Genomic DNA, 26,184 nt, shown 5'->3' with positions numbered 1-26,184 from the left:
ATCTTCTCTTATTCAGTTTGCTGCTTTTTTTGTTTTGTTGTTAGTTTCCTTTGTTGTACAAAAGCTCTTTCGTTTGATGTAGTCCCATTTGTTTATTTTTGCTTTTATTTCTCTTGCCTGAAGAGACAAATCCAAAAAAAATATTGCTAAGTTTGGTGTCAAAGATTTATACTGCCTTCTAGAAATTTTATGGTTTCAGGTCTTAAATTTAAGTCTTTAATCCATTTTAAATTTATTTTTATATGGTATGAGAAAGTAGTCTAGTTTGATTCTTTTGCATGCAGCTATTTAGTTTCCCCAGTACAATTTATTGAAGAGGCTGTCTTTCCCCTATTGTATATTCTTGCCTCCTATGTTGTAGATTAGTTGATCATATAAACCTGAGTTTACTTCTGGGCTCTCTATTCTGTTCTGTTGATCTGATCTGTGTGTGTGTGTGTTTATGTGTGTGTGTGTGTGTGTGTGTGCGCGTGTGCGCGCACACGCGCGCACGCCAGTGTCATACTGTTTTGACTACTATAGCTTTGTAGTACAATTTCAGTCTGGGAGCATGATACCTTCAGCCTTGTTCTTCTTTCCCAAGATTGCTTTGGCTATTGAGGGTCTTTTTGTGGTTCCATCCAAATTTTAGTATTATTTGTTCTATTTCTGTGAAAAATGTCACTGGTATTTTGATAGGGATTGTGTTGAATCTGTAGATTGCTTTGTGTTAGGACAGTTAAACAATATTGATTCTTCAATCCATGAGCATGGTATATGTTTTCATTTGTTTGTTTCACCTTCAGTTCCTTTCATCAGTATTTTATAGTTTTCCCAGTGCAAGTTGTTTACCTCTTAGATTTATTCCTAGGTGTTTTATTCTTTTTGATACAATTGTAAATGGAATTATTTTCTTAATTTCTCTTTCTGTTTATTTTTAGTATACAGAAATACAGTAGTTCTCTGAGTATTAATTTTGCATCTTTCACTTTACTGAATTAATTTCTTAGTTCTAATAGTTCTTTTTTGATAGAATCTTTAGATTTTCTGTATATAGTATTATGTCATCTGCAAACAGTGACAGTTTTACTTTTTCCTTTCCAATTTGAATTTATTTCTTTTTCTTGTCTGATTGCTGTGGCTAGTACTTCCAATGCTACACTTGAATAAAAGTAGGATGAATAGGCATCCTTGTCTTGTTCCTAATCTTAGAAGGAATGCTTTCAGCTTTTCACTGTGAAGTATAATGTAAGCTGTGGATTTGTCATATATGGCCTTTACTATGTGGAGGTATGTTCCTTCTATACTCACTTTATTGAGTTTTTTTTTTAAATCAAAATTGATGTTGAATTTTGTCAGAAGCCTTTTCTGCATCTATTGAGATGATCACATGATTTTTATTCTTCAATTTTGTTTGTTGGGAGTTTTTAAATTACTGACTCCATTTAAATACTGCTAATCAGCCAGTTCATATTTTCTATTTCTTCTTGATTCAATCTCGGGAAATTGTACATTTCTAGATTTTATCCATTTTTTTCTAGGTTGTCCATTTTATTGACAAATAATTGTGTGTAGGAATCTCGCCTTTTGTATTTGTCGTAACTTCTCCTGCTTCATTTCTGATTTTATTGATTTGAGTACTCTTTCTCTTTTTCTTGATGAGTGTGGCTAAAGTTTTATCAATTTTGTTTATAATTTCAAAGAACCAGTTCTTAGTGTCATTGATCTTTTCTATTGTTTTTTAGTCTCTACTTCATTTATTTCCACTGATCTTTATTATTTCTTTCCTTCTACTAACTTTGGGTTTTGTTTGTTCTTCTTTTTCTAGTTCCCTTAAGTGTAAGGTTAGGTTATTTGAGATTTTTCTTGGTTTCTGAGGTAGTTTTGTATTGCTATAAAATTCCCTTTTAGAACTGCTTTGGCCACATCCTGTAGATTTTAGTCATTATGTTTCCATTTTTATTTGTCTCTAGGTGTTTTTTTATTTTTCTCTTTGATTTCTTCAGTGACCAATTGGTTGTGTAGTAGCATGCTGCTACCATGTGTTTGTGGGGGGTTTGCAGTTTTTTTTTCCTTGTAGTTGATTTCTAGTGGTTTAAAAGATGCTTGATATGATTTCAGTCTTCTTAAATGTATTGAGCCTTGTTTTGTGATCTAACATGTGATCTGTTCTGGAGAATGTTCCAGGTGTACTTAAAAAGAATATGTATATTGCTGCTTTTGGATGAAATATTCTGTATATATCTATTCATTCTATATGATCTAATATGTCATTTAAGTCCAGTGTTTCCTTATTGATTTTCTGTTTGGATGATCTGTGTATCGATGTAAGTGGGATGTTAAAAGTCCCCTACTATTATTGTGTTACTGTCAATTTCTCCCTTTATGTCTGTTAATATTTGCTTTATGTATTTAGATGCTCCTATGCTGGATGCACATAGATTTATAATTGTTACATCTTCTTGTTGAATTGATCCCTTTATTACCATGTAATGTTCTTCTTTGTCTCTTGTTACAGTCTTTGTTTTAGAGTCTATTTTGTCTGATAGAAGTATTGCTACCCCAGCTTTCTTTTCATTAACATTTGCATGGAATATCTTTTTTCATTCTCTCATTTTCAGTCTCTGTGTGTGTTTAGATCTGAAGTGAATCTCTTATAGGCAGCATATATATGGATCTTGTTTTTGTATTCATTTAGCCACTCTGTGTCTTTTGATTGGAGCATTTAGTCTATTTACATTTAAAGTAATTATTGATAGGTATGTACTTATTGCCATTTTGTTCATCATTTTCTATTTTTTTTCTATTTCTTTTTTGTTCCTTTATTCTTCTTTTGCTGTCTTCCCTTGGGATTCGATGGCTATCTTTTGTGTTGTGTTTAGATTCCTCTCTCTTTTGTTTGTGTTTCTATTATAGCTTTTTGGTTTGTGGTTACCCTGAAGTTCATATATAACAACATATATATATATCTATATATTTCACTACTGTTGTCTTTTAATCTTCCTACTAGTTTTGTAAATGGTTGATCTACTGCCTTTGCCAGTGAAATTTTTCATTCATAATTTTCATATTTCTAGTTGTTACCTTTTCTTTTCTGCTTAGACAAGTCCCTGTAACATTTCTTGTAAAGCCAGTTTAGTGGTACTGAACTCTTTTGGCTTTTACTAGTCTGTAAAACTCTATCTTACCTTCAAATCTGAATGATAACCTTTTTGGGTAGCATGTTCTTTGTTGTAGGTTTTTTTCCTTTTATCATTTTGAATATATTGTACCACTCCCTTCTGGCCTGCAAAATTTATGCTGAAAAGTCAGCTGATAATCTTATGGGGGATTTCCTTGTACTTAACTAGTCGCTTTTTTCTTCCTGCTTTTAAGAGTCTGTCTTTATGTTTGCCATGTTATTTATAATGTGTCTTGGTGTGGAGTTCTTTGGGTTCATTTTGTTTGGGACAGAGGTGCTTCCTGGACTTGGATGTCTGTTTCCATCCCCAGGTTAGGGAATTTTCCAGCTATTAATCTTCAAATAGTTCTCTGCCTCCTTTTCTCTCTCTTCTCTCTCTGGGACCCCTATAATGTGAATATCAGTATGCTTGATGTTGTCCCCAAAATCTCTTAAACTATTCTCATTTTTAAAAATTGTTTTTTCTTTTTCTTTCAGTGATTTCTGCTACTCTGTCTTCCAGATTGCTGATCTGTTTCTCTTTATCATCTAATCCACTATTGATTCCTTCTGGTATATTTTTATTTCAGTTATTATATTCTTTAACTCTGTTTAGTTCTTTTTTTATATTTTATAACTCTTCTTGAAATTCTCATTGTGTTCATCCATTCTTCTTGTGAGTTCAGTGAGCATAATTATGATAATTACCTTGAGCTCTTTATTGGGTAGATTGCTTATCTCCACTTTGTTTACCTCTTTTTCTGAGGTTTTGTCTTGATCCATCATTTGGAACATATGGAGACATAGCCTCTGTCTCATTTTCCCCAATTCTCTGTGTTTATTTCTATGTGTTAGGTAGGTTGGTTATATTTCTCAAACTTGGAGAAGTGACCTTATGTAGGATGTTTGCCATGGGGCCCACCAGCACACTACCCTCTAGTCTCCAGAGCTGTATATTCTCGGGCCCTACTGTTGTGGCAGGGATAACTCCTATGGGCATGCTGGTAGGTGGGGCTAGCCCTTGGCCTGGTTTGCTGAGAGGCCATGCCTCCTGCAGTGGCTGTGGTCCAGTTGGAGGGTGGAATAGGCTTCCCATGCAATTGACTGCATGTCCTAGGGGGCTGTGGTGCTAGTACTTCCACTGAAGTCTTGAATCTCTCAGAGTCATCAAAGAAGGTTCACATCAATTTATTCCAAATTCCTGTTAATTTTCATATTTTGACCTCATACTATAGGTCACAAATATTCTTAATAGCATCTAGAATGGTGAATCCTTTCCAGGAGCTTTTCAATTTCCTTGCCCAGATCCATCAGAGGAATCTATCTATAACAGCTATAGCCTTACAAAATGATTTCTTAAATAAGAATTGAAAGTCAAAATTACTTCTTGATCCGTGGGCTGCAGAATGTATGCTGTGTCAATAGACACAAAAACATTAATCTCATAGTACAACTCCATCTGAGCTCTTGGGTGACCAGGTACATTGTCAATGAACAGTAATATTTTGAAAGCACTCTTTTTTTCCTGAGCAGTAGGTCTCAACAGTGGGCTTAAAATATTGCATAAGCCATGTTGTAAACAAATCTGCTCTTATCTAGGCTTTGATTTTCCATTTAGAATGCAGGCAGAGTAGATTTAGCATAATTCTTAAGGGTCCTAGGATTTTTGGAATAGCAAATGAGCATTGGCTTCAACCTAAAGTTACTGGCTGCACTAGCCTCTAACAAGAGAGTCAGCCTGTTTTTTAAAGCTTTGAAGCCGGCATTGACTTCTCTCTAGCTATGGAAGTCTTAGATGGCATCTTCTTCCAATGTAAGGTTGTTTCATCTACACTGAAAATCTGTTGCTTAGTGTAGCCATCCTCATTAATGCTCTTAGCTTGATCTTCTGGATAACTTGCAGCTCCATCATCAGCACCTGCTGCTTCATCTTGCACTTTTATGTTAAGAAGATGACTTCTTTCCTTACACCTTGTAAACTAACCTCTGCTAGCTTCAAACTTTTCTTCTGCAGCTTCCTCACCTCTCTCAAACTTCATAGAACTGAATGGAGTTAGGGTCTTTTAATGGATTAGGCTTTGGATTAAGGGAATGTTGTGGCTGATTTGATCGTATATTCAGGTCACTAAAACATTCTCCATATTAGCAATAAGGCTGTTCTACTTTCTTATTATTTGTATGTTCACCATAGAAGTACTTTAAATTTCCTTCAAGAACTTTTCATTTTTCATTCTCTGCATTCATACCTTGGCTAACTGGCACAGGAGGCCCAGCTTTCAGCCTATGTCAGCTTTTGACATGCCTTCCTCACTAAACTTAATCATTTCTTGCTTTTGATATAAAGTGAAAGATGTATGACTCTTCCTTTCACTTGAACACTTAGAGGCCATTGTAGGGTTATTAACTGGCCTAATTTCAATATTGTTGTGTCTCAGAGAACAAAGAAGCCTGAGGAGAGGGAGAGAGACAGGGGAATGGCTGGTTGGTGGTGCAATCAGAAACACACATTTATCTATTAAGTTTACTGCGTTACATGGGCACAGTTCATGGTGCTCTAAGACAATAAAAATATTAACATCAGTGATTACTGATCACAGATCATCATAACAAATATAATAATGAAAAATCTGAAATATTGCAGAGATCACCAAAATGTGATGCAGAGACATGACGTGAGCAATAGTTGTTGGAAAAATGGCACGATAGACTTGCTTGATGCAGGGTTGCCACAGACTTTCAATTTATAAAAATGCTATAAATTGCAGTAAAGCAAAATACAATAAAATGAGCTATGCCTGTATACAAAAAATTTTTCTGCGTTTACTGCCTTTTTTTTGGCCCATCCAGAGGTAATTGGATAAACAAGAATGGACACGAGCATTTGCAAGCCAGATTGTGACTATCAGTATGCTGGGCTGTTTTTGTTAAAATGACTGTTGTGACTCCACAGAAATCTAAATCTAAATCTTTACTTGCTTACAGACACAGTAAAGAAAGAATGTGAGTACGTTAAAGTTTTATGGAGTTGGAGGACTGGGGTTTTTCAGAGGAATTGATTGAACATTAAAATTATCAGCTCTTCATCAAGTATCTTTAAGCATGCGTTATTTTTTTTTTTTCCTTTTGGCCATGTGGCCCAAGTTTTGTTTGTGTGAGTTGGCGTATATTTGTGTTTGACGTAACAAATTAAAAGAAGGGAGCAATTGAAAACAAAACTAAGTAAAAATGGAACTTTGGGATTGTGTTTCATGTTTTCTTTTCCCCTTGACATTTAATAAAGATTTGTTAGTTTCCTCCTGTTACCTTCCTCTGTTCCAAGGTTGTTGCCCCAAGCATATTCTCTGGAAATGGGAACGATACTACACATTTACCACCTCCAGATTTAGAAACTTTGCTCACAGTGCTGGTTTCTGTGCTTATCTGGAATACTCTGCGTATGAGCCTAAGGTTTTTGACCTTTTGAGCTTTTGGGTTTAGACATTTGTCAGGGATGTATGAAGGAATTTTGAGTTGAATAGGGTTTATTTTTGGCAGAAGCTATAGAACCTCTGTGACCCAGATCATAAAGGAAAAATAACCCAAATGTTAGGAACTTAGCTTCTGCATACCTTAGCTCCAGAACAGGTGGTGGGAGTTTATATTATATAAGATTCAGACCTCCTATCATCCATTAGCACAATACATTGATAATGATGTTCCAGTGACTCGGTTCTTGGGAATAACCTTTATTGCTTCCAACCAAGAGTTTCTTAAAAAGGCTGTGGGGAAGAATGCCCGTGGGGAAATCTGAAACTGTTCTCTGGGTTTTCCCCATTTGGTTTTGGGAAGTCTCCATTATTTTATATAATAACATATAATAATTTAGGTTTTTCTATTTTCATTTTAAACATAATTTTGTCTCTTACTCTTTCTTTTTAGAGGCTACCTCTAAATTAACAAACAATAGAAATTGTCTACTCCATTTGAAAGGCATTCTGAACAATTTAAGCTAAAAGAACACTTTGTTTGGTTTGAGTGGGTAGCAAGAAGATTATATATATTTATAAAATTCTTTTCCAGCAAGGGTACTTAAAAGCAAGCATTTAAAATTAAGGGCTTTTTGAAAAATGAAGCTGTACTTAACAAAATAGTCTTTAAAAAACTTTAAAAAGGGAGTGTTTACTAACAGCACAGGAAATTGGTGACAGGCAGAATTTGTCTCTGATAATAGAGCAGATATAGAGCATAGAACAGAACAGATAATAGAAGATATAAGATAACATAATGGAATAGCACATCAGATTGGCCTTTTTTTTTAAGCAATGCACAAATATATAGTCCTTTGTGAAGAGAATAATTTAATTTACAGATACAACTTCTTGCCCTCTGTTGGGTTTTATTTATACCGAGGTCCTGAAGCTTTTAGACATGCAAACCTTGTAACTATTTTGGTCAATGTCCTTTCACAAAGGACTTTTAGTGAAAAAATACATTGGAACTACTTTGAACCATATTGGTGCTTATTGTTTTATGGATGTGTATAGGTGAATCTACCCATGGGGAGAATGGTACTGTAGAATAAAAACGTATTATCTTAGCTTAGCATTCACTTGGAATTTTTATTACTATGTTTTCTGCATTTGCCGTTTAGATGTAAATTATCTGGCTTCAGTTCAAACCATTAAATCAATTCTTACTGTAATACACATGGTTTAAGATTCACGGGAGAGGGTGTACCTTCATTCATGCAAATTTTAGGACAGGAACTTCCAAAAATGTTTTAGTTTTGTGAAGATTAAAAGGTTTGGTTCCACTTTCTCAACTTTTCGTTACTGTTAAAGGCTAGGAAATTTGCACCATTTTTTCTTTCTCATTTTTCTTTTCTCCTCCTTATACAAAATTAAATCAGAATTATTAGGTGCAGTCACATTTGACTATCCCAATGCCTATTAAAATTGGAGCCTTAGAACATTTTAAACACATAAACTGATTGTTGAATTTGTTAATAGGTTTTGTCTTTGTTACAAATACTTATTAGTTCATTGAATATCTTAAGAGTATTGTGTATGCCTACTGTGGTCCCGGTACTGTTTGTTCTAGGTCTCAGTTATACAGAGATGAGCCAATCATGGTCACTGCCTTCAGGAAATTTGCACAGAGGCAGAGGAGAGATCGGTGGGTCTGCACTTGTAATGCAGGAGGTATGGGGAGTACAGAGGAGGGAAATCTAAATCATATTGGAAGATCTCTGAGGGCTTCTTAAGGTGATGCGTTATCTGTGATTTGAAACATAAGTAAGAATTAGCAACATGGAGACGGAAAATAGAGAGAATTATTTTCCAGGTGGATGAATGTACATTTATGTAGAGATGATTATTAACAAATTGGTTACATCTGATCTATAAGTATCTGTGCATTTTTTATATCTTGCATTTCATATGGAAGAGTAAGTCCACTTTCATTCCCCCAAACTGAGAAATTATAATTTAACTCATAAATAAATTAAAAATTTTCTGCAGTCTTTAAAAATACAGCAGAATAAAAAGTAAAAAAACACAGTGCATAGTATATGTCAATATAACACAGTGTTAATGAATTTTGTTTTTTGCAATAAATCTAATATTATAAATAGGGCATAATTGGAATTTTTAAATCAGAGATTGTTCTAGATTCATCAACTCACTGGGATGAATATTTTTATTAAAACAAAAATTCCATTAGTAATGTAAAAAATATCCTTATGTTATTTATAAATTCAGTTTTTTGTTGGTTTTATTTTCTTAAATCAAGACCATTTTTAAAAAGTAGTAATATTTTGCTATGAACACTATAGCTTAAGGCTTAATCTCTGTGGGTCTGGTATCAGCATCTCTTAAGTAGGAAACACATTTTCTGTTATGTGTTTCCTTGGAAATCCTCGGAATGCTATCAGGAAAATATAATTATTATCTTCCATGTTGCATTTATGTGCCTTTTGATCAAGGCAAATTTCAAGGAGGAAGACAGATGTTTCTCCACTTTGTTTTTATTTAAATGTAGTACTTGGGATTTGAAGTTTCTGCACTTCTTCTGTTTGTTTTTTTTTCATGGCTTGATCCCAAAACATGGAATAAAAAAATTTGGTGAAAGCTTTGTTGCTTGAAATTGCAGGGTGCTACGAGACTTATTGCAAATCCCCAGTGTCTCCCTGTCTGCCCTCAGTTCTCCTATTTTTGGTAATAATGCAAGCAGTCATTTTTAGAAAACTTTGCTTTGTTCATTTTACTGAGCCTCTTCCAGACACCAAGTGCCTGAAGCAACAGCAGCCAGCCGCAGCCAGGTCCTAGGGGCGTAAACTCAGACTTCATCTTTCTCAAATGCTGCTACTTGAAATTTGCATAAACGTTGAAAAGAAAATTAAAAGGGCCCTCTGTACCTCCTTTTCACATATTTTAGGAACCTCAGACATTTAAGGCATTAAAGTGTCTTTTGAGTCATTAGTGGATATAAAAGCACAAACAGATAATATACCGCAGACAAGAGGGAGCAGGGTATGAAAAAATCATGTGAGATAGACAACAGAGGCTATTTGAAGAGGCTACAAAGCAACAAGTAATGCCAGTTTAAACTGATTACATGTTAATGCAACAAGTGAAACACATTTGAAGGCCAGATTATACCCGCTGGATTGCAGACTTAATTACTCATGTTAGAGGTTCCTAAAACGAAGGGAGGCTTTTAACCCAGTTATATTTCTATTGTTTACAGTATTTATATACAAACAAGGCTGATAAACTTTGAATAAATACTAGAACCTTGTCTGGACTGAGTTACACTAAGAGCTAAACAACAAAGGTTCGTGCTGATTTTCTTGAAGGTTCTTCCGGGAGTAATTCTGTGATTGATATTGATTGAGAGGGTCCGCTAAAAGTATATAATAAAGGTAATTTTTCTTTTGTTCCTATTTATCTTAGAGGCATCAGAGTAGGTCATATTCCTTCTGTCCCTACTCCTAACTTCCCTAGATTGTGTGGACCATAGGATAGGAATTGTTTTATTCTTTTTTGATTTCCATGCAATGCCTAGTAGAGGGCCATGCTCACAGTAGTTATTCAACAAATATTAAAAGCACTGTATTAAAACTGAATGAAATAATATTCAATATCTTGTAATAACCTTTAATGAAAAAGAATATGGAAACGAATATATGTATATATACGCAAGTGTAAGGGCTTAGACTGTACATCAGAAACTGACACATTGTAACTGATTATACTTCAATTAAAAAAAATGAAACATTTGAATGACATTTTTGCTCATGCATAGTGTTATTTCTGCCTTTAGTGAATCAGTTCTTATACCTGCAGTGCTATACCTTATTTTCTTTCTCAGCAGTGACTCTGGGTTGTTTTTTTTTTTTTTTTAGTATAGTAGTTCAGTATATCTTTTATTAAGCATTTATTGATGGCAACTGGGAAGAATTTATTGCATTTATTGATATTACATCCTAGATTGCCTAGGGCTCTTCTATTTTTCCAGATTTTTCAGTTTGTTGAAACTAAAACCAAGTTCGTCTACAAGAGTCATTTATCATGCAATCACTTACCAAGAATTTAAGTACCTACTATGCGAGCAAGCCTTTTTTGGGCTCTTATTATGTGGCAGGCATTGTTCTTGGCTCTTTCAATGTATTAATTCAGTTAATTATTACCAGGGCTCTGAGAGATTATTTCATACGTGAAGAAACGAAAGCACAAAGAGGATACAGAGATAAATAGTAAATGTTGGAGCTAGAATTGCAACCGAGATCCTGATTTTACCATCTATGCTTTCAGTCACTGAACTATATTGCCTCAAATATGCAGAAAAGAAGAAATGTTTTCTATCCTCTAGGAACTTAAAAGTGCAAAAGCCGAAAAAGTCAGAAGACAGTATAGAATTAAATGCTAATGTGTGTTACGAGTATTACAAGAGTAGGGGATTGGCCTGTGAGGACAGAGCTGTCCAGGGGAAGGTTTGTGGGCCAGGCAGGAGGTGAGCTGGGCCTTGGAGGAAGGAGTGGAGTTCAGATAGTAAAGGGGAAGTAGCAATCAGAGGAAGCTGAGATACTAGTGGAGGCAAGGAACTGAGTTCATGGTGAGCTGTTCAAGCCAGAGACTGTTTTCTAAGTGGTGGGAGGTAACGCTGGGCACATAATATAGCCTTGGGATCTTGAATGCATAATGTAGATTGTGATCTTGAAGGCAAGTGTAAGGGCTTAGACTGAAAGAAGTAAGAAATGACTTGTCCCTAGAAGAAAAAGTGCCAAGCTTGGCACTGTATCTACCGAAAGAACTACATCGACCTCTCAGCTGATTCTTCTGAAGTCAAACTGAGAATAAGTTCTGAGAACTGAGTAAGAACTGAAAGCCATTGTAGATTAGCAAGTGGTGGAGTGACACGTTGCAAGGGGTGATTCTGGGAGGTCAGATGCCATTAGAATAAAATCCTTACCATTTTAGGGGAGCTGAGAAAATGGATGGCTTCAGCCTAGTCTAAAAAGGGGTGACATATAAGAAAGGAAAAAAGCCTTCACTCACTGGAACGTTCAAGAGTCTTGACTTTTTTTTCAAACACAAGTCTGATTGTGGCGTTTTCCTTGCTCAGAGCAGCCCAGTAGTTTGCCCTCATCCTTAGAGGAGCAGCGGTAGTCTAACCCCTGCCTGCCTTCCTTGCCTGTCTCCTATTACCTCCTCCTTGTCTGATAATCTCTAGCCATACAATCCTGGAATGCCAGTCTCAGTCCATCTCCAGGCCTTAACGCTTACTGGTTCCTCTGCCTGGGACACTCTTTCCTCGTGTCATCATGATTCTTGTTCATTTAAATCTTAGCTCAAAGGAAACTGCCCCAGAGGGGCCTTTCTTAGTCACCCTATCTAAAGTAGGTCCCTATAACTCTGGCCTTCCTGATTACGATGTATCCTGTAACTGAGTTCTGTTTCCAACCATTGTCTTAGACAGTTTTATTTATTTATTCATTTATTATCTGTTTTTCCCCAATAGAAATAAGGTTCATGATGACAGAGACTTTATTCTGTTACCCATGGTATCCCTGACACCAGGGCCTGCATCTCACATAGCAGATGCTCTGTAAGTATGTTTCTGGATATTGGAAGAATAGTCCCCAAACACACAGTACAGAAAATGTGTGAAAACTGGACACTGGCTTCTAGATTTTGTGCCACATTGCCAAGTGACGGAGTGATAAAATTGGAATCCACTGCTTCTCTGTTTTTGCCCCCTTTTGGGGGAGGGGATGCGCACAGACAGATATACACACACAGTAAATGAGATTGATTTTTGTCAGCCAGTATTTATTGAGTGACCTCTGTTTGTAGCTTGAGATGAAATTTGGGGAAAAAGTCGCTCCTTTTGTGAATGACTAGTTTCTCTGAGTCTATGAAAATATCAGTGTAAGCGTCTGTTCTCTAACTGTGGTATGATTGCGCATTCATTTTTTTAATGTACAAATATAAAGCTACTTTTATTTTTTTTTATTTTATTGATAGTTTTATTTTTAAATTTTATTAATATTTTATTGTTAAATTTAATTTTATTGTTAAATGTAAGGGTTTTACATTGAGGGGAAAAAAGTAAATTGAGTTTTGAAATGAGGTCTTTCCCAGTCTCACTGTCTGGGTTTTGAGTTATCAAAGTTTTACCCTCTCTTTTTATGATAAGTAATTACAGTATTCATTTAGAAATAACTCCTGAGCAAAGCCATGAGTCTCAAATTTTACTTTTTAAAAAATTTTTTGGTTTATTCAGGCAGGGTATTGTTGTCTAGATCATCCAAGACCTCTACTGGATTATCTAGTCTTAGCAGATTCCTTAATACAGCTCATGCCTTCATACAGCTGTCCTCTTAGTGTGGCTCCTCAGACTGGCAGCGTCAGCGTCACCTGGGAACTTGATAGGAATGCAAATTCCCAGACCCCCTTTAGAATGACCTAAGCAGAAACTGGGGGGGAGGGGTGAAGTCTGGCAATCTGTGTCTCAACAAGCCCTCTAGATGATTCTGATGCACACCAAAGTCTGAAAACTGTGGCTTAGTCAGTGTTAAAGGTTCAAGGTAGTATGATCCTACAGACCAACCAAATGGCATTAATTATTAACCCTGTAAGCCCACCTTCTTTTTGGTCACTGAATTTGATTGGTTCACTGAGGCTAGGCTGTAAAGTTATTTTCTAGATTGATTGCCACATATTGACTTTGGGTTGTTTGTATTTCTCTGAGCCTGTCACTGTAATGATTTGCCAGGACACTTAATTGGAACAGACTGTGATTTTTTTTTTTTTTTTTTTTTTTTGCACACCCAGTGGCTTTCTGAGTCATGGGTGGCTGGCTCCTTATGTCCTTCTGGATAGATTTCTCCAGGTACCAGGCATGCCATTTGTATACTTTTTATGAGGCAGGTGTCACTGGTGGATTACAGGGGAGCCTTCAGGAGCATTTAGTTCACTCCAGTTTGATTTGCAGGTTGGGAAACTGAGCCCCCATGAGGTTGTGCTTTTCTTTCAGTAGCACAGCTAGTTTGTGGTAGCCACAAGGTTTCGGTCTCCCTCCACTGCACCAGGATTCCTGCAGGGGGAGGACAGAGCTGCAGCTTGCTCTGTGCCTGCGGGACATTCCTTTCCTACTGCGAGGTTTTCTCTCTTTCTTTCTTTTTTTATATTTAGAGCAAAAGGCAAATAGAAAAAAAGTTAGGAGGTCCTCATTGAAACTAATAAAAGTGTCTAAAGAGAATAAAAAAATCAGTTTGAGAACTTTGGTATGGAGGAAATAACCTGACATTAACTGTTTTAATTATAGTTGTTGCATTGGGCTTATCAGTGTGGGAAGAGTGAGCATTTGAGCCCTACAGGGAAGTGGGATATGGACAAGATGACCCTCTTCCTGAATATGCATGTTCGGGCTGAGCCTAGTGACTGCTTGTGTGATTCCAACAGCTGTCATGGAGACGGGGCTGGACTCAGTAAGAGACCTGGGTCCCAGGCCCAGCGCTGCCACAGCTAGTGGTGGGATGCCCCATGAGGAGGTCGCTTAACCTCCTTGGCCTTCACTTTCTGATACGTAGGTATAATAATGCCTATTCGGCCCATCTTGAAGAGAGAAATATCAGATGGTGGGAAGCAGTGTATCACTGTAGTTAAGAGCACAGACTCTCTCGTGGGACCCAGCCTACCTAGGTTTAACTCATTGGTATGACAGACAGGCAGGTCACTTATCCTTCCTGTGGAATGGATTCTTCATAGGGTTGTTGGGAAGATTGAATTAGTCTATGTAAAGTGCTTAGAACAATACCTGGTATTTAGTAAGGGCTACGTGTTAGCTGCTATTGTTACTATTGTTTTTTTTTTTAATTATTATCTTAAAAGATGAGATTTCTGTAAACATGTTCTCAGAGGATTTCATTACTTGATAACAGGACTGCAAGTAGAAGGTTCTTATGCACTAATTGTTAACTAAGGAGTTGTTCTAACATCCAGCTTGGGCCTGGGCCCTGCTGTGAAAGGAAGCTGGCATTGACGCCCCAGAAAGGCAGACCTAGAGCCTCTGATAATGCAGATTATTCACAAACTGGTATGGCTAGAGGAGACTCAGAGGTGGAGACTCCTTGACTTTGCTTTCAGGTATTAATACATGAGCCATCCTAGGGAGATGAACATCGTAATAATCTTCCAGAACAAGTTTATGGATTTCAATTTTAATTTCTATTGTTTGACAAGGTTTCTTTCTATCTTGCCTTTCCAATTGTTATTAGGATTCTTGATAAACCTTTTTGGTGATGAAAATTCCAACTCTAAAAGCTGAACAATATCAAGGTATTATAATTTTTCAGCAAATAAGTGGCGGACTTTGGGTAGCCTTTCTCCTCTTCTGGCTGAAATCAATGAAAGTTTCTACCACTGCTACTTATTTATGAGTAGTCTGTTTTGGGGATGGATTAGGATGGTGAAGTGCCTTTTTGTTCAAAAGACTGGGTTTCAAGAATTTGAGAATCATTGTTTTATTTATATGTATGAAATTAACTTTTTATTTTCTTTACTTTGATCCCCCCTCCTCTACGATCTCTATTCATGGTCTACTCCCCATCTTTGTGTGAGCCCCTTGAAGTTGGAGATTATGTTTTATTCATTTCTCTTCATATTCCATTTCCCCCTTTTCTTTTGGATCCAAATATAGTGCCTGGTACATACTAGGCTCTCACCTACAGTTTGTTGAATGAATATTGTTGGTGTTTCTGATTATTTCTTGAAGTGTCCTGTTCTGAAACTTCATCTGAAGGTGTAAGTAATTTTATGGTGAACTAGTATCTACGCAGATCTTCCTAAATATTTATCGATGAATCCTTCCATTGCTCAATGGAAGCATTTAGATTCCAAGATGCTCATGGGGATGCTGTAACTTTAATTTTTTTAATATCATTGGAAAATAGGGATGGAACAGCTGGGGAGATAGAGGCACAGAGAATTAAGAGAATCATTCAAGACCACAGAACAGTTCTTGTGGGAAGACAATCTTGGGACAAGCTTCTGTACTTCTATGACCCCAGAAGCCAGAAGACAAAAAAAAAAATAACCCAATTAAAACTGTAAAGGAAAGCCTAAATCAAGTTGAATATGGGAATCAGTGTTGACCTGGATTGAATAACATTTCTCTGATGTCTGAGGGTTGTGATGAGTGATTTATTTCTAATGTGCATTTGTTTTTATTTTTAGCATTGCAGTGTCGGGACGGCTATGAGCCTTGTGTAAATGAAGGAATATGTGTCACCTACCACAATGGCACCGGATACTGCAAGTAAGCTTTTCTCTCTCTCTCTTTTTTTCTTCTTTATGTATTTTATTTTTCCTCAAGAAGACACTGGACAAGATCTGTTTCTACTATTCTATTTTTAATATTTCTATGAAATGTGACTGGTTATCTAACTTTTCAGATGTAGTTTTTATGGGGGATGAGGATGGAAGGGTGTGGATGTGAGATAAATGGTTAATAAGAACTTACTGTCTTGTCATTATCTTTTTCATCATGAAAGAGACTTTCAGTGTGTAGCTCATTACATATATTGTACATTCTTTTACATTTTTCAGTTTAAGGCAGAACCTTAAAATCATTTCTCAGCAGGTTAGCTGTGATCTCATTTTTAAGTCAAACCAAATAGATGTTGACTTTAATTCTGCCAACTGTAAGTAAATATTACAGGCATGTAGAAAAATTTTTTTTTCTAGTAAAAATTCCAATTATGGAAGAGAGAATATGAGAGGAGATGTACACATGCCTGTAGGGATGATGTAGGGAACAGGGGCTGTGGGTGTCATTATATGGGTTTAAAAGATTGAGGATGAGAAGTAGGACTAGGGAGTGTAGGCAGGTTCTCAAGAGCATTTCTTTCCAATCATCTAGTCCAGCCATCCTTTTTGTTTGTATGAGGAAGTCTGTGAAGTAATCTCATAAACAGCTTCTCTAGGTTTCCTAGGGACAATTTTATTTTTCCTTCTACCTCAATTGAAATTTTTTGATAGGAACATGTATCCATTTCTATTTCTGTCATGGAAAATAAGATTTGATAACATGAAACTTACCTTCTTTAACACTTTTATGGGGTGTATTTGTTCTTTGCTTTGGTAGAGGTATTTGCTTGATAAGCATGTTAAATGATTTTATCCAACATGTTTTTGTTTCTTTTCTGGATATTTAATTGAATACCATAAATATAATGATGACATTTCTTCCAATCAAGTCTATTCTGACACCAGAATCTAAGTTCTTTAACATTATAAAGAAGGATTTTTCCAAGTCAGAAAAAATTTTCTTCACTAAAGTGAAAATATTTTAAGCTGTGATGACAGTAAAGCTTAACAATAGGTTGTTTGGACTGGAATAAAGATAACACTGGAAATGAAATTTTTTATGTAACTGGTTGTGGGCTGCTCACTTAGTTTTTCTAGCTGGGATAAAATCCAACCAAAAACATGTGATGTAGTCTCCTCTAAGAATGGAAACACAACTGGAGATAATAACGAAAGGAACTTAATACCTTAGAATTGGCCACTAAAATCTTGTTTAGTCTCTTTTTGGCATCTGGTGTCTTAGTTACTTGCTTTATTCTGTTATTTAGCCCTCTTGTAGTAGTTAACCCATTATATTATGACCATTTGTTGATGTGCTTGTTTCTCCCATGAGAGTGTGAGGTCCTGATCTTATTATGCGTTTTTGTAAGTGAATGCCTAGTGTAGTGCCTGGTATGTTGCTAGTGCTCAACAATGTGTTTCTTGAACCAAAGGGTGCTCAACAGATACTATCATTCACGTTTTAAAATCTATTTGTCTTTAATAAGTAGAAACTGGTCCTGTCCTCTGAAAATTTTATTTTCTTCATGTAGCATTAAGGATGGAAGTACCACACAGAGAGGCAATTTCAGAGGGAGAATTTCAAATACGTTCTAAGTGTTGGTCTACATGTTTGTGGTCTGACGTGGGGAGAAAGGATTTTAGAGAAAACAATTGGTGAGCACTTACCAGGAAAGAACACCAAGAGTCACTTTTGGGAGAAAAGAGATTTGTGAGCTGCTAGTCTCAAACTCTCCATCCACAGTGAGAGAGACAAAGTGGCCCCTAGGTTTTGTGTTTTTTGTAGTTTTTCTTGTAGTTGATTTCTAATCTCATAGTACTGTAGTCAGAAAAGATGCTTGTTATGATTTCAGTTTTCTTTAGTTTACCAAGGCTTGCTTTGTGGTCCAGCGAAGCATCTGTCTTACAGAATATTCCATGTGCACTTGAGAAGAATGTATTCTGCTGCTTTTCGATGGAAAGCTCTATAGATATCAGTTGAGTCCTTCTGGTCTAATGTGTAATTTAAGGCCTGTATTTCCTTATTGATTTTCTGTTTGGATGATCTGTCTGCTGATGTAAGTGGGGTGTTAAGGTCCCCCACTATTACTGTGTTACTGTCGATTTCTCCTTTTATGTCTGTTAACAGTTGCCTTATATATTGAGGTGCTCCTTTGTTGAGTGCATGTATATTTGCAATTGTTATATCTTCTTCTTGGATTGATCCCTTGATCATTATGTAGTGTCCTTCTTTGTCTCTTGCAATAGTCTTTGTTTTAAAATCCATTTTGTCTGATAGAAGTTTTACCACTACAGCTTTCTTTTGATTTCCATTTGCATGGACTACCTTTTTCCATCCCCTCACTTTCGGTCTGTATGTCTCTAGGTCTGAAGTGGGTCTCTTGTAGATGGCATACATACAGGTTTTATATTGGCCCCTAGTTTTTAGAAGAAGTATTGCAAGAGAAGAGGGAACTCACTTTGTGATTAACAAAAAATGAAGCTGCCTGAATTCTGTCCCTGGATACTTGTTAATTATGGATGGGATGGGTTGCTTATGCATATAGTTCTGGGTGGGTCCCTCGGATGTCCTCTACCCCTATTATGAGGGAAACAAGTTCAGAAGAAAGGGAGAGTAAGGGTGAAAATGGGCAAGGCCATTCTTTTGAGAGATCAATATGAACAACAAAAGTTGTAAAAAGAGAACGTTTCTCTACCTCAGTAAAAGTAATATTAGCGTCTTCAAGAGTAGCAGTGTCAACATAAGTGGACATAGGAAAAGCAAGACCAATATCAGGGAAGCCAAGTCAATCATCCTACAATACCGTGCTAACCTCCACAGAGAGTTAAGCAAAATTTAAGCAAAAATAACATTTATTTAGCAGACCTTTCAGTATATCTTCACCAACTTCGGTTTTTTTCCCTAGGGAAAGAAGGTAATCCAGCTTGTTCAGTAAATATTATTTTCACAAGATGGTAAATGAATATTAGAACACTTAGAAGGTTTACAGAATTACATCAGACATGCAGGACATATGATTATCTTTTTATTCATGAGATTGCTTAGTGGATTAAGAAAAGAAAATTGAAGCCAAATTTCTTTTAATGGGGTGGTTGGGTGGGAGTTAATGGAAAATGTTTTAAAGTAGAAAGTATCTGACTATCTGTTTAAAGAGCATAATGTTACTGATTCAGCTAAAATATAATGGTTGTTTATAGAAATTATAGAAATCCTTGATAAGAGCACATTGACAGATGAGGATAAGTACTTTTGAAGGTTAGTTCTGTACACAGCTCAACTGTTTTTTCTCACTGTTAGGAACCTAAGTACTCTATCAGTCTGTGATTAGATTGGGATGCCAGACAAGAACCTGTGTAATCTTGCATAAAACTCAATTATTGTTCCTAAATAATTGTTGTCAGATCTTAATAAAGCCCTCTCGCTACAGAGAGATAAGACGTTTCATTCTCTCCCTGTCCTACTGGGAGGTGTAAATATATAATTAAATTTGGCTGCCATTAATCACTTTCAAATTGTCTCAGGCTTTCAAATATAAACCATTCCAAATCCCACTTTGATTAAAAATCATGGGCAACTCAAGTTCACTAGAATGTTGGGGGGTGGGTAAAGTTATGATCTGTAAAATTCACAAAATGTGCATTTTTAAGAACACATTTTTCATAAGTTATATAAAGCCCTTGACCACTCATTCTTAACATTTGGATGTGTTTACATCAACAACTCTTTCTCTTGACTATGGGTATAATTTACTTCATGTTTATGGTAGTTTTTGTTATTTACTAGACATTGTGGATGATGCATTTTAAAGTTTATCTTCTACTAAAGGATGTTAATGGAAGATCACCTTGATGCTGTGGAGGTTTGGATTTAGGCTCTGCTATCGTGGGTCTGTTTTGCTTTTAGTCTGATGGTATGTTTTAGTCTAGGAATATGGTCCTTACTCCCAAGGTACGAACCCAGCAGTGGGTTCAGTGGAAAGCGTGGGGTGTTTATCATGTACTGGAGTATATCCCAAGCCCCTGTAATTTGGTAGGACTTGTATTCAAACCTCTGACTCCCCAGAAGCATGCTTAGCTTTTCAGCCTTCCAGCTCCTGCTTTCCCTTGTGTTTCTAAAGATCATCTTGTTGTGAAGTTGTATAACATATTTTAGGTCTACCCTCTCTGTGATTCTGTCCTTTCCAGGATTTCTCCTCCTCAAATTCCAGTGGCTTTGACAGTTCCAGATACCTTTGACTCCTTAGCTTAGTAAGACTTCCATTATCTGCTTGCATTCTACTCCTTTTGTGCTTCATGAACTGGGGAATACCTTCAGGGAAAAAAGGTGTATAAAAGTAGGTTTCTTGTATTTTTTTTTTTTTTTCAGTTTGAGGCTTGTATCCTTTCTAGTTTCTGTCTGCTTTGATTGCTCTCTGGTACTTTTAATATTTCATCCGGCGTTTTTAATAATTATAAGCAAGAGAGTTGGTCTGATAAAAGTTACTCTGCTATTATTTTTAATAGTTAAGAACTATAATTTTAAAGGAGTCTTTCAAAGTTTTCCGCATACCACTTAGGAGATAACTAGCACAGTGTTTGTTATATAGTGGAAACTCACCATGCGTTACGTAGGCTCCTGTGGATGGGTGTGATTGCATTTGAGAATCTCTACTTTTTGCCGAAGTGTGTAACTTGAAATCTTACTCGAAACTACATTTTAAAGTAAATTATTATAAATGGAAAGTGTTATAAAATATAACTTTGTGTCACATTTTACCTAAAATTTACCTTTTAGCTAGCTGTAAGAAAGATTAAACCTTAACAGGCAACAATTTTCCTTGCCAGGATTAGGGAGTGATGCTCGTGGTCCAGGCCCCCTAAAGCCATCCAAAAAGACTGGAGCCATTGCCTTTTCTGTCCTCTTGATAAGTTTCTGAATAGTCGCAAGAGAATAGAGATACTCAGAATCTTCCAGAGCCTGGCTAGCTTATAGTAGAGGATGCCTTAGCAATGTTTGTATATGGTGGTACTGCCCTAGAAAGGCATTTTCAGAAGTCATGGCTGACTCAGCATTTTCCCCTTTCACTCACCTTGTTGGTGCATTCAGTGCTGTTCAGGGGCAGTGTCAGATCAAAGAAATGCACTGGGGAAAATATCAACTGTTACATCGCTTTCTGTTTCTTCTCTGCTGAAACTGGTTCTGCCAGCAAGTTTTCTTCAAGATAAAGAATATTTTTAAGGCAATAGTTCAATCAAAATTAATGCAAAAACTCTGATAAAAAAATCCAAATTTTTAAAAAAAGAGGTCGGTACTGTTGATTTCTTTCTTTTGCCCCAGGCTCTTGTATGGTTCAGTCTGGCACTGGAGGGTGGATTAAGGCATCTGGAAGAGCCCTGCCTGGTGACATGGAGAGGACGGGTTTTTATACCAGATAGGTTTGAATTTGAGCCCTAATTCCTGTCAGTAATTGGATCTTTGGCCAGTTAAAGAATACTATACTAGTTAACATTTATTGAGCACTTATTACATAATAGAATCTATGCTCAGTTGAGTTCTTTATATGCATTATTTTAGTCCTCGTGTAAGGTAAATAGTCTTAATATCCCTGTTTTACCAATGAGCATATGGAAAACTCAAAGAGGATAAATAATTTGCCCAGGATCACATAACTTTTAAGTAGCTGACCTGAGATACGCTCTTTGTGATTGCTCTGAGTTTCAGTTTGCCTATCAGTAAAATGGGACAAAATGACTTATTTTAAAGTGGTGGTTCAAACGGACCTTCTGAAAAGGAAATGTGGAACATTTGAAAGTGTACCAAAGGTGGCTTTGCAGATCAGGATTATGATTAAAACTCTACTTTATATAGTTTCTGACTTTAAAGTAGAGACATAGGTAGTCCTGGGCAGCTGACATAATACTGGAATATTGAACTTGCTTGTAGCTACATGAGTGTACATGGGCCAGGCTTGGCTAATGTGCTGCATTTCTGAGAACTGGCCTTGGACTGGAAATCTCAGTACAATTCATGCAGATGAAATATTAGAAGAGGGCAGTGAAGGTGGCGATAGAGGATACTGTGTACTAAAATGCTCTTTAGTAGAGAAAACCAAACTTCAAAACTTGAAACTTTGTCCTTCTTTTTGCTAATGGAAGGGGAGCAAGTCCAGACAGGTTTTATGCAGCTGTGATACAGGGACAGGTCAAATTCTCCAACTTCTGATGAATGATGCTGCCAGCACGGAAGTCACAGGTTGTTAAGTATAGTGCCTTGTACTTGCACAGTGAGTTTTAGATGTATGTCTGTGAGGCTTTCCTTTTTTAGGATTGGAGATCTGGACCCTTTAACAGTACCATTCTTAAGCTATTCTTATTAACATTTATGTCCTTGAAAACATCCTTTAACAAATATGTTAAGTGTCCCTGAGGAATTTTTTCATAAAGCATGTCTTGATTACCAGCTTCTTATCAATATATAACAACAGAATTCCTATATTCTTTTTAACTAATCTTTATTCTTTAGGTTGGAAATTTTATAAACTTCAGTGTGAGATACAGAAGCAGGAGAAGGTGGTTCTTAAGCTTTGTCTGTATCCTTTTGCCTGTCCTGAATAACCGCCAGTAAGTTAAATCAACTAATTTTGGCTTGTAAACCTGGCACGAATAGATAGAAGTTTAGCTAGGCCTCTTTCAACACAGTCCCCAGGTTAACCATAATCCTAAGTAGAGTTTCTTTCTTATTGTTCCATTGTGGCATGTCAGCACTATTAATTTCATGTAGTAATTCTCTTATCCCCTTTCTTCTTGTGAATAAGCAGGATGAGAAATATTTCTTTTTTCAGGACCTGGAGTAACTTAATTAAATCCTTCATTTAAAATTTTGGCTATCCATCCTTCATCAAGGCTAGCAAGATTGAGTACAAAGCAGTTGAGGGCATTGGAATGTGATAAAAAAAATGTAATTATCTAGAAATTTCCAAGCACTTTTTTTTTGTTAAGCTAGCATGAATGTGTGGGCGTGGTGGGGGTTTTTGTTAGGCCCTCTTCACAGCATCTTGTAGCTAGGAATTTTGTAGCTAGGAATAATGTAATGTTTCCTCCGCCCCCACCCTCCTGTGTGTGTCGTGTGTCTGTCTGTCTCTGGTGTGTATGTGTATTATGTGAATGTTTCATATTTGTCTTAGTTGAGGTTGACTTTACATCTTGATGTAAGGTAAATTACAGTTTCTCTGCTTCTTCCCGAAGTTCTCTATATCCTATTAATCCATCATCAATAATCTTCACTAGCACTTCCTCCTCTGTGTTCAAATGTATTACCAACTCTTATAGTGATGCCTTCAGCCTTCCCTTATTAATGCAGTTACCTTCTGTTTAAAATGTTCTTCTCCTGAAAAGGGAACTCTCCTATACTGTTGGTGGGAATGTTGTTTGGTGCAGCTGTTTTGGAAAACAGTATGGAGATTCCTCAAAAGACTAAAAATAGACTTACCGTATGATCCAGCAATCCCACTCATGGGCATATATCCAGAGGGAACCTTAATTCAAAAAGATACATGCACCCCAATGATCATAGCAGCACTGTTTACAATAGCCAAGACATGGAAACAACCTAAATGTCCATCAACAGATGACTGGATAAAGAAGTTGTGGTGTATATATATATATAAAGGAATACTACTCAACCATAAAAAAGAATAAAACAATGCCATTTGCAGTGACATGGATGGACCTGGAGAATGTCATTCTAAGTGAAGTAAGGCAGAAAGAGAAAGAAAAATACCATATGATATCACTTATATGTGGAATCTATAAAATGCCACAAATGAACTTATTTACAAAAATGGAAAGTGACTCACAGAAACAGAAAACAAACTTATGGTTACGGGGGAGGAAGGGAGTGGGAAGGGATAAACTGGGAGTTTGAATTTACAGATATTAACTAATATATATAAAGTAGATAAACAACAAGTTCATACTGTATAGCACAGGGAACTATAGTCAATATCTTACAGTAACTTATGGTGAAAAGGAATATGAATGTGAAAAGAAAGATTATGAAAGAACATATTTGTATGTTCATGTGTGACTGAAGCATTAAGATGTACACGAGAAATTGACATGACATTGTAAACTGACTATACTTCAATTAAAATATATATACATATATATACACACACAAAAATAAGTAAATAAAATGTTCCTCTCCCAAATGAACTCCTACTTGGATCTTTATGAAAAGAAAGTGAAAACAAAGACCAATAAAGGCGTTATTAAGTGACAGGTGGTATTACTCAGTAAGCACATCCAACTGGAACAGTATATCCAGTTTTTTTCTTTACGTAAGTATGAGGACAAGGTAGGTGTTGAAGAGAAAAGAACCTGATTATGCCTTATGTCAAATGGCAGCATGCAGGGTACTGAGTCTGTGTAGATTCAGGCCACTTTCCTGCAGTTTCTATATCTGTACTGTATCCTGAACACTACTTGAAAGTCAGATAGACTCTGAGGCACTTTAGGACTCTCACTCTTTGTCTTAGTCAGCTCAGGCTGCTATAAGAAACTACCAAGGACCAGGTGGCTTAACCAATAGACATTTATTTCACACAGTTCTGGAGGCTGAAGTCCAAGATCAAGGTGCTGGCTAGCTTGTTCCCTGTGAGGACCTTCTTCCTGATTTGCAGGTGGCCGCCCTCTCACTATGTCCTCACATGGTGGGGAGAGAAAGCTCTAGTCTCCTTTTAAGGGCACTAATCCCATCATGAGGACCCTACTCTCATGACTTCATCTACCTAATTATCTCCCAGAGGTCCCCCTTCCAGATAACATCACATTGGTTATTAGGGTTTCAACATAAGAATTTTGAGGGGACACAAACACTCAGTCCATAGCACTCTTCAAAGAAAAGTTTAATTTTCATCTTACTGGTATTTATTGAGCTGGTTACTCTGATTAAGCACTGGGCTGGATGTTGTGAATAGACATAAAGGCCCAAGAGGCCTGTGCTGTCTGACTTTCTTATTCACAAGTATCTATACCTCAGGATGGTCTGCTAATGAATGTTGCTTCTCCTGCATAAGATGTGGTGGCAGTCCTCTGATGTCTTGCCATCTTTTTTTTTTTAAATTAAATTAAATTTTTTTTGGTTTTTGGGGGGAAGGTAATTAGGTCTATTTATTTGTTTTTAGAGGAAGTGCTGGGGATTGAACCCAGGACCTTGTGCATGCTAAGCATGTGCTCTACCACTTGAGCTGTACCCTCCCCCTGTCTTGCCATCTTGTTGGGGAGATGAAGCATGCATGTGTGTGTAAAATAAGAGAGCCTGCAGGTGCCCAGAGTAGCGGCACAGGTGATGACAACTATGCAGATTCAGACAAGGAAATGACTGCTATGGGACACAAGACTAAAACCAGAGAGTTTTTCTGTGGACCACTTATAATCTGAGAATAAATTTGAGAATATTGACTGTGTGCCTTAGCAGATGAATAGGTAGAAGGATGGAAGTAGAGAGACTGAGGGGGCTAGAAGGGCTATTATTATTACCTGGAATAATCATTACCAATATCTTTATCATTTTTTTCTTAATGCCACCATTTAAAAACTTTTCTACATCTTGGTTGCTCTCTTCTTTTTGTACTTCAGTTTGTGTGAGGTTTTAGTAAACCAGTAGGTATATTAATCTGGTTTTACAATGACAGATAACTGATTTAAAAAAATCATTCCTTTAGCACATGTTGGCCTGATGCTTGAAGATAGACTGTCTTGTGGGGTGAAGGGGGGACCAGGGGATAGGAAGAGAGGGCAGCTGGGAGCAGTCATCTCTCCCCTCCTCCAGACGTTTTCAGCCTTGACTGTTGAGTCTTGTGCTGCTCCCAGAGCAGAGTGGCCAGGTAGGCTTGTGGATACCATTTACAGGGGAAACTCAGAATTCAAGAATCTCTGAGGCAAGAAAAAGAGTGGGTTGGGATAGGAGGAGAGATGAAAAAACAGAGACACTACAGACGGCATCAGTTTTCATAGACGGCATCACACGTTCTCCTAGCTGAGAATTCAGGTATCCCCCGACCTCAGATCCCTTCTGTCCAGCATATCATTGGCCTGATCCAGTTCATTTTAGAGATCCAGAGTAAGCAAGCATCTGTTAGGCAGATCTCTGGTTACCCCAAATTAGCTCATGTCCTCTACTACTTGTTTTCTCTGATTATATAGTACATATCC

At 36.8% G+C, this 26,184-nt stretch overlaps 1 protein-coding gene across 1 annotated transcript in view; it reads left to right on the top strand.

Moving 5' to 3' along the window:
* The window catches only part of NOTCH2 (notch receptor 2), a 153,280-nt gene that overhangs the window by 29,524 nt on the left and 97,572 nt on the right, over nt 1–26,184 (top strand). The window contains exon 2 of the mRNA XM_031457916.2: nt 15,859–15,940. Coding sequence (XP_031313776.2) covers nt 15,859–15,940 — 82 coding nt within the window. The remainder of the gene's footprint in view (nt 1–15,858; nt 15,941–26,184) is intronic.

Source organism: Camelus dromedarius, chromosome 9, assembly GCF_036321535.1.
Source record: "Camelus dromedarius isolate mCamDro1 chromosome 9, mCamDro1.pat, whole genome shotgun sequence".
Lineage (NCBI taxonomy): Eukaryota > Metazoa > Chordata > Mammalia > Artiodactyla > Camelidae > Camelus > Camelus dromedarius.
The sequence above is the reverse complement of the archived record's forward strand: the minus strand, read 5'-3'. Positions and strand labels throughout refer to the sequence as shown.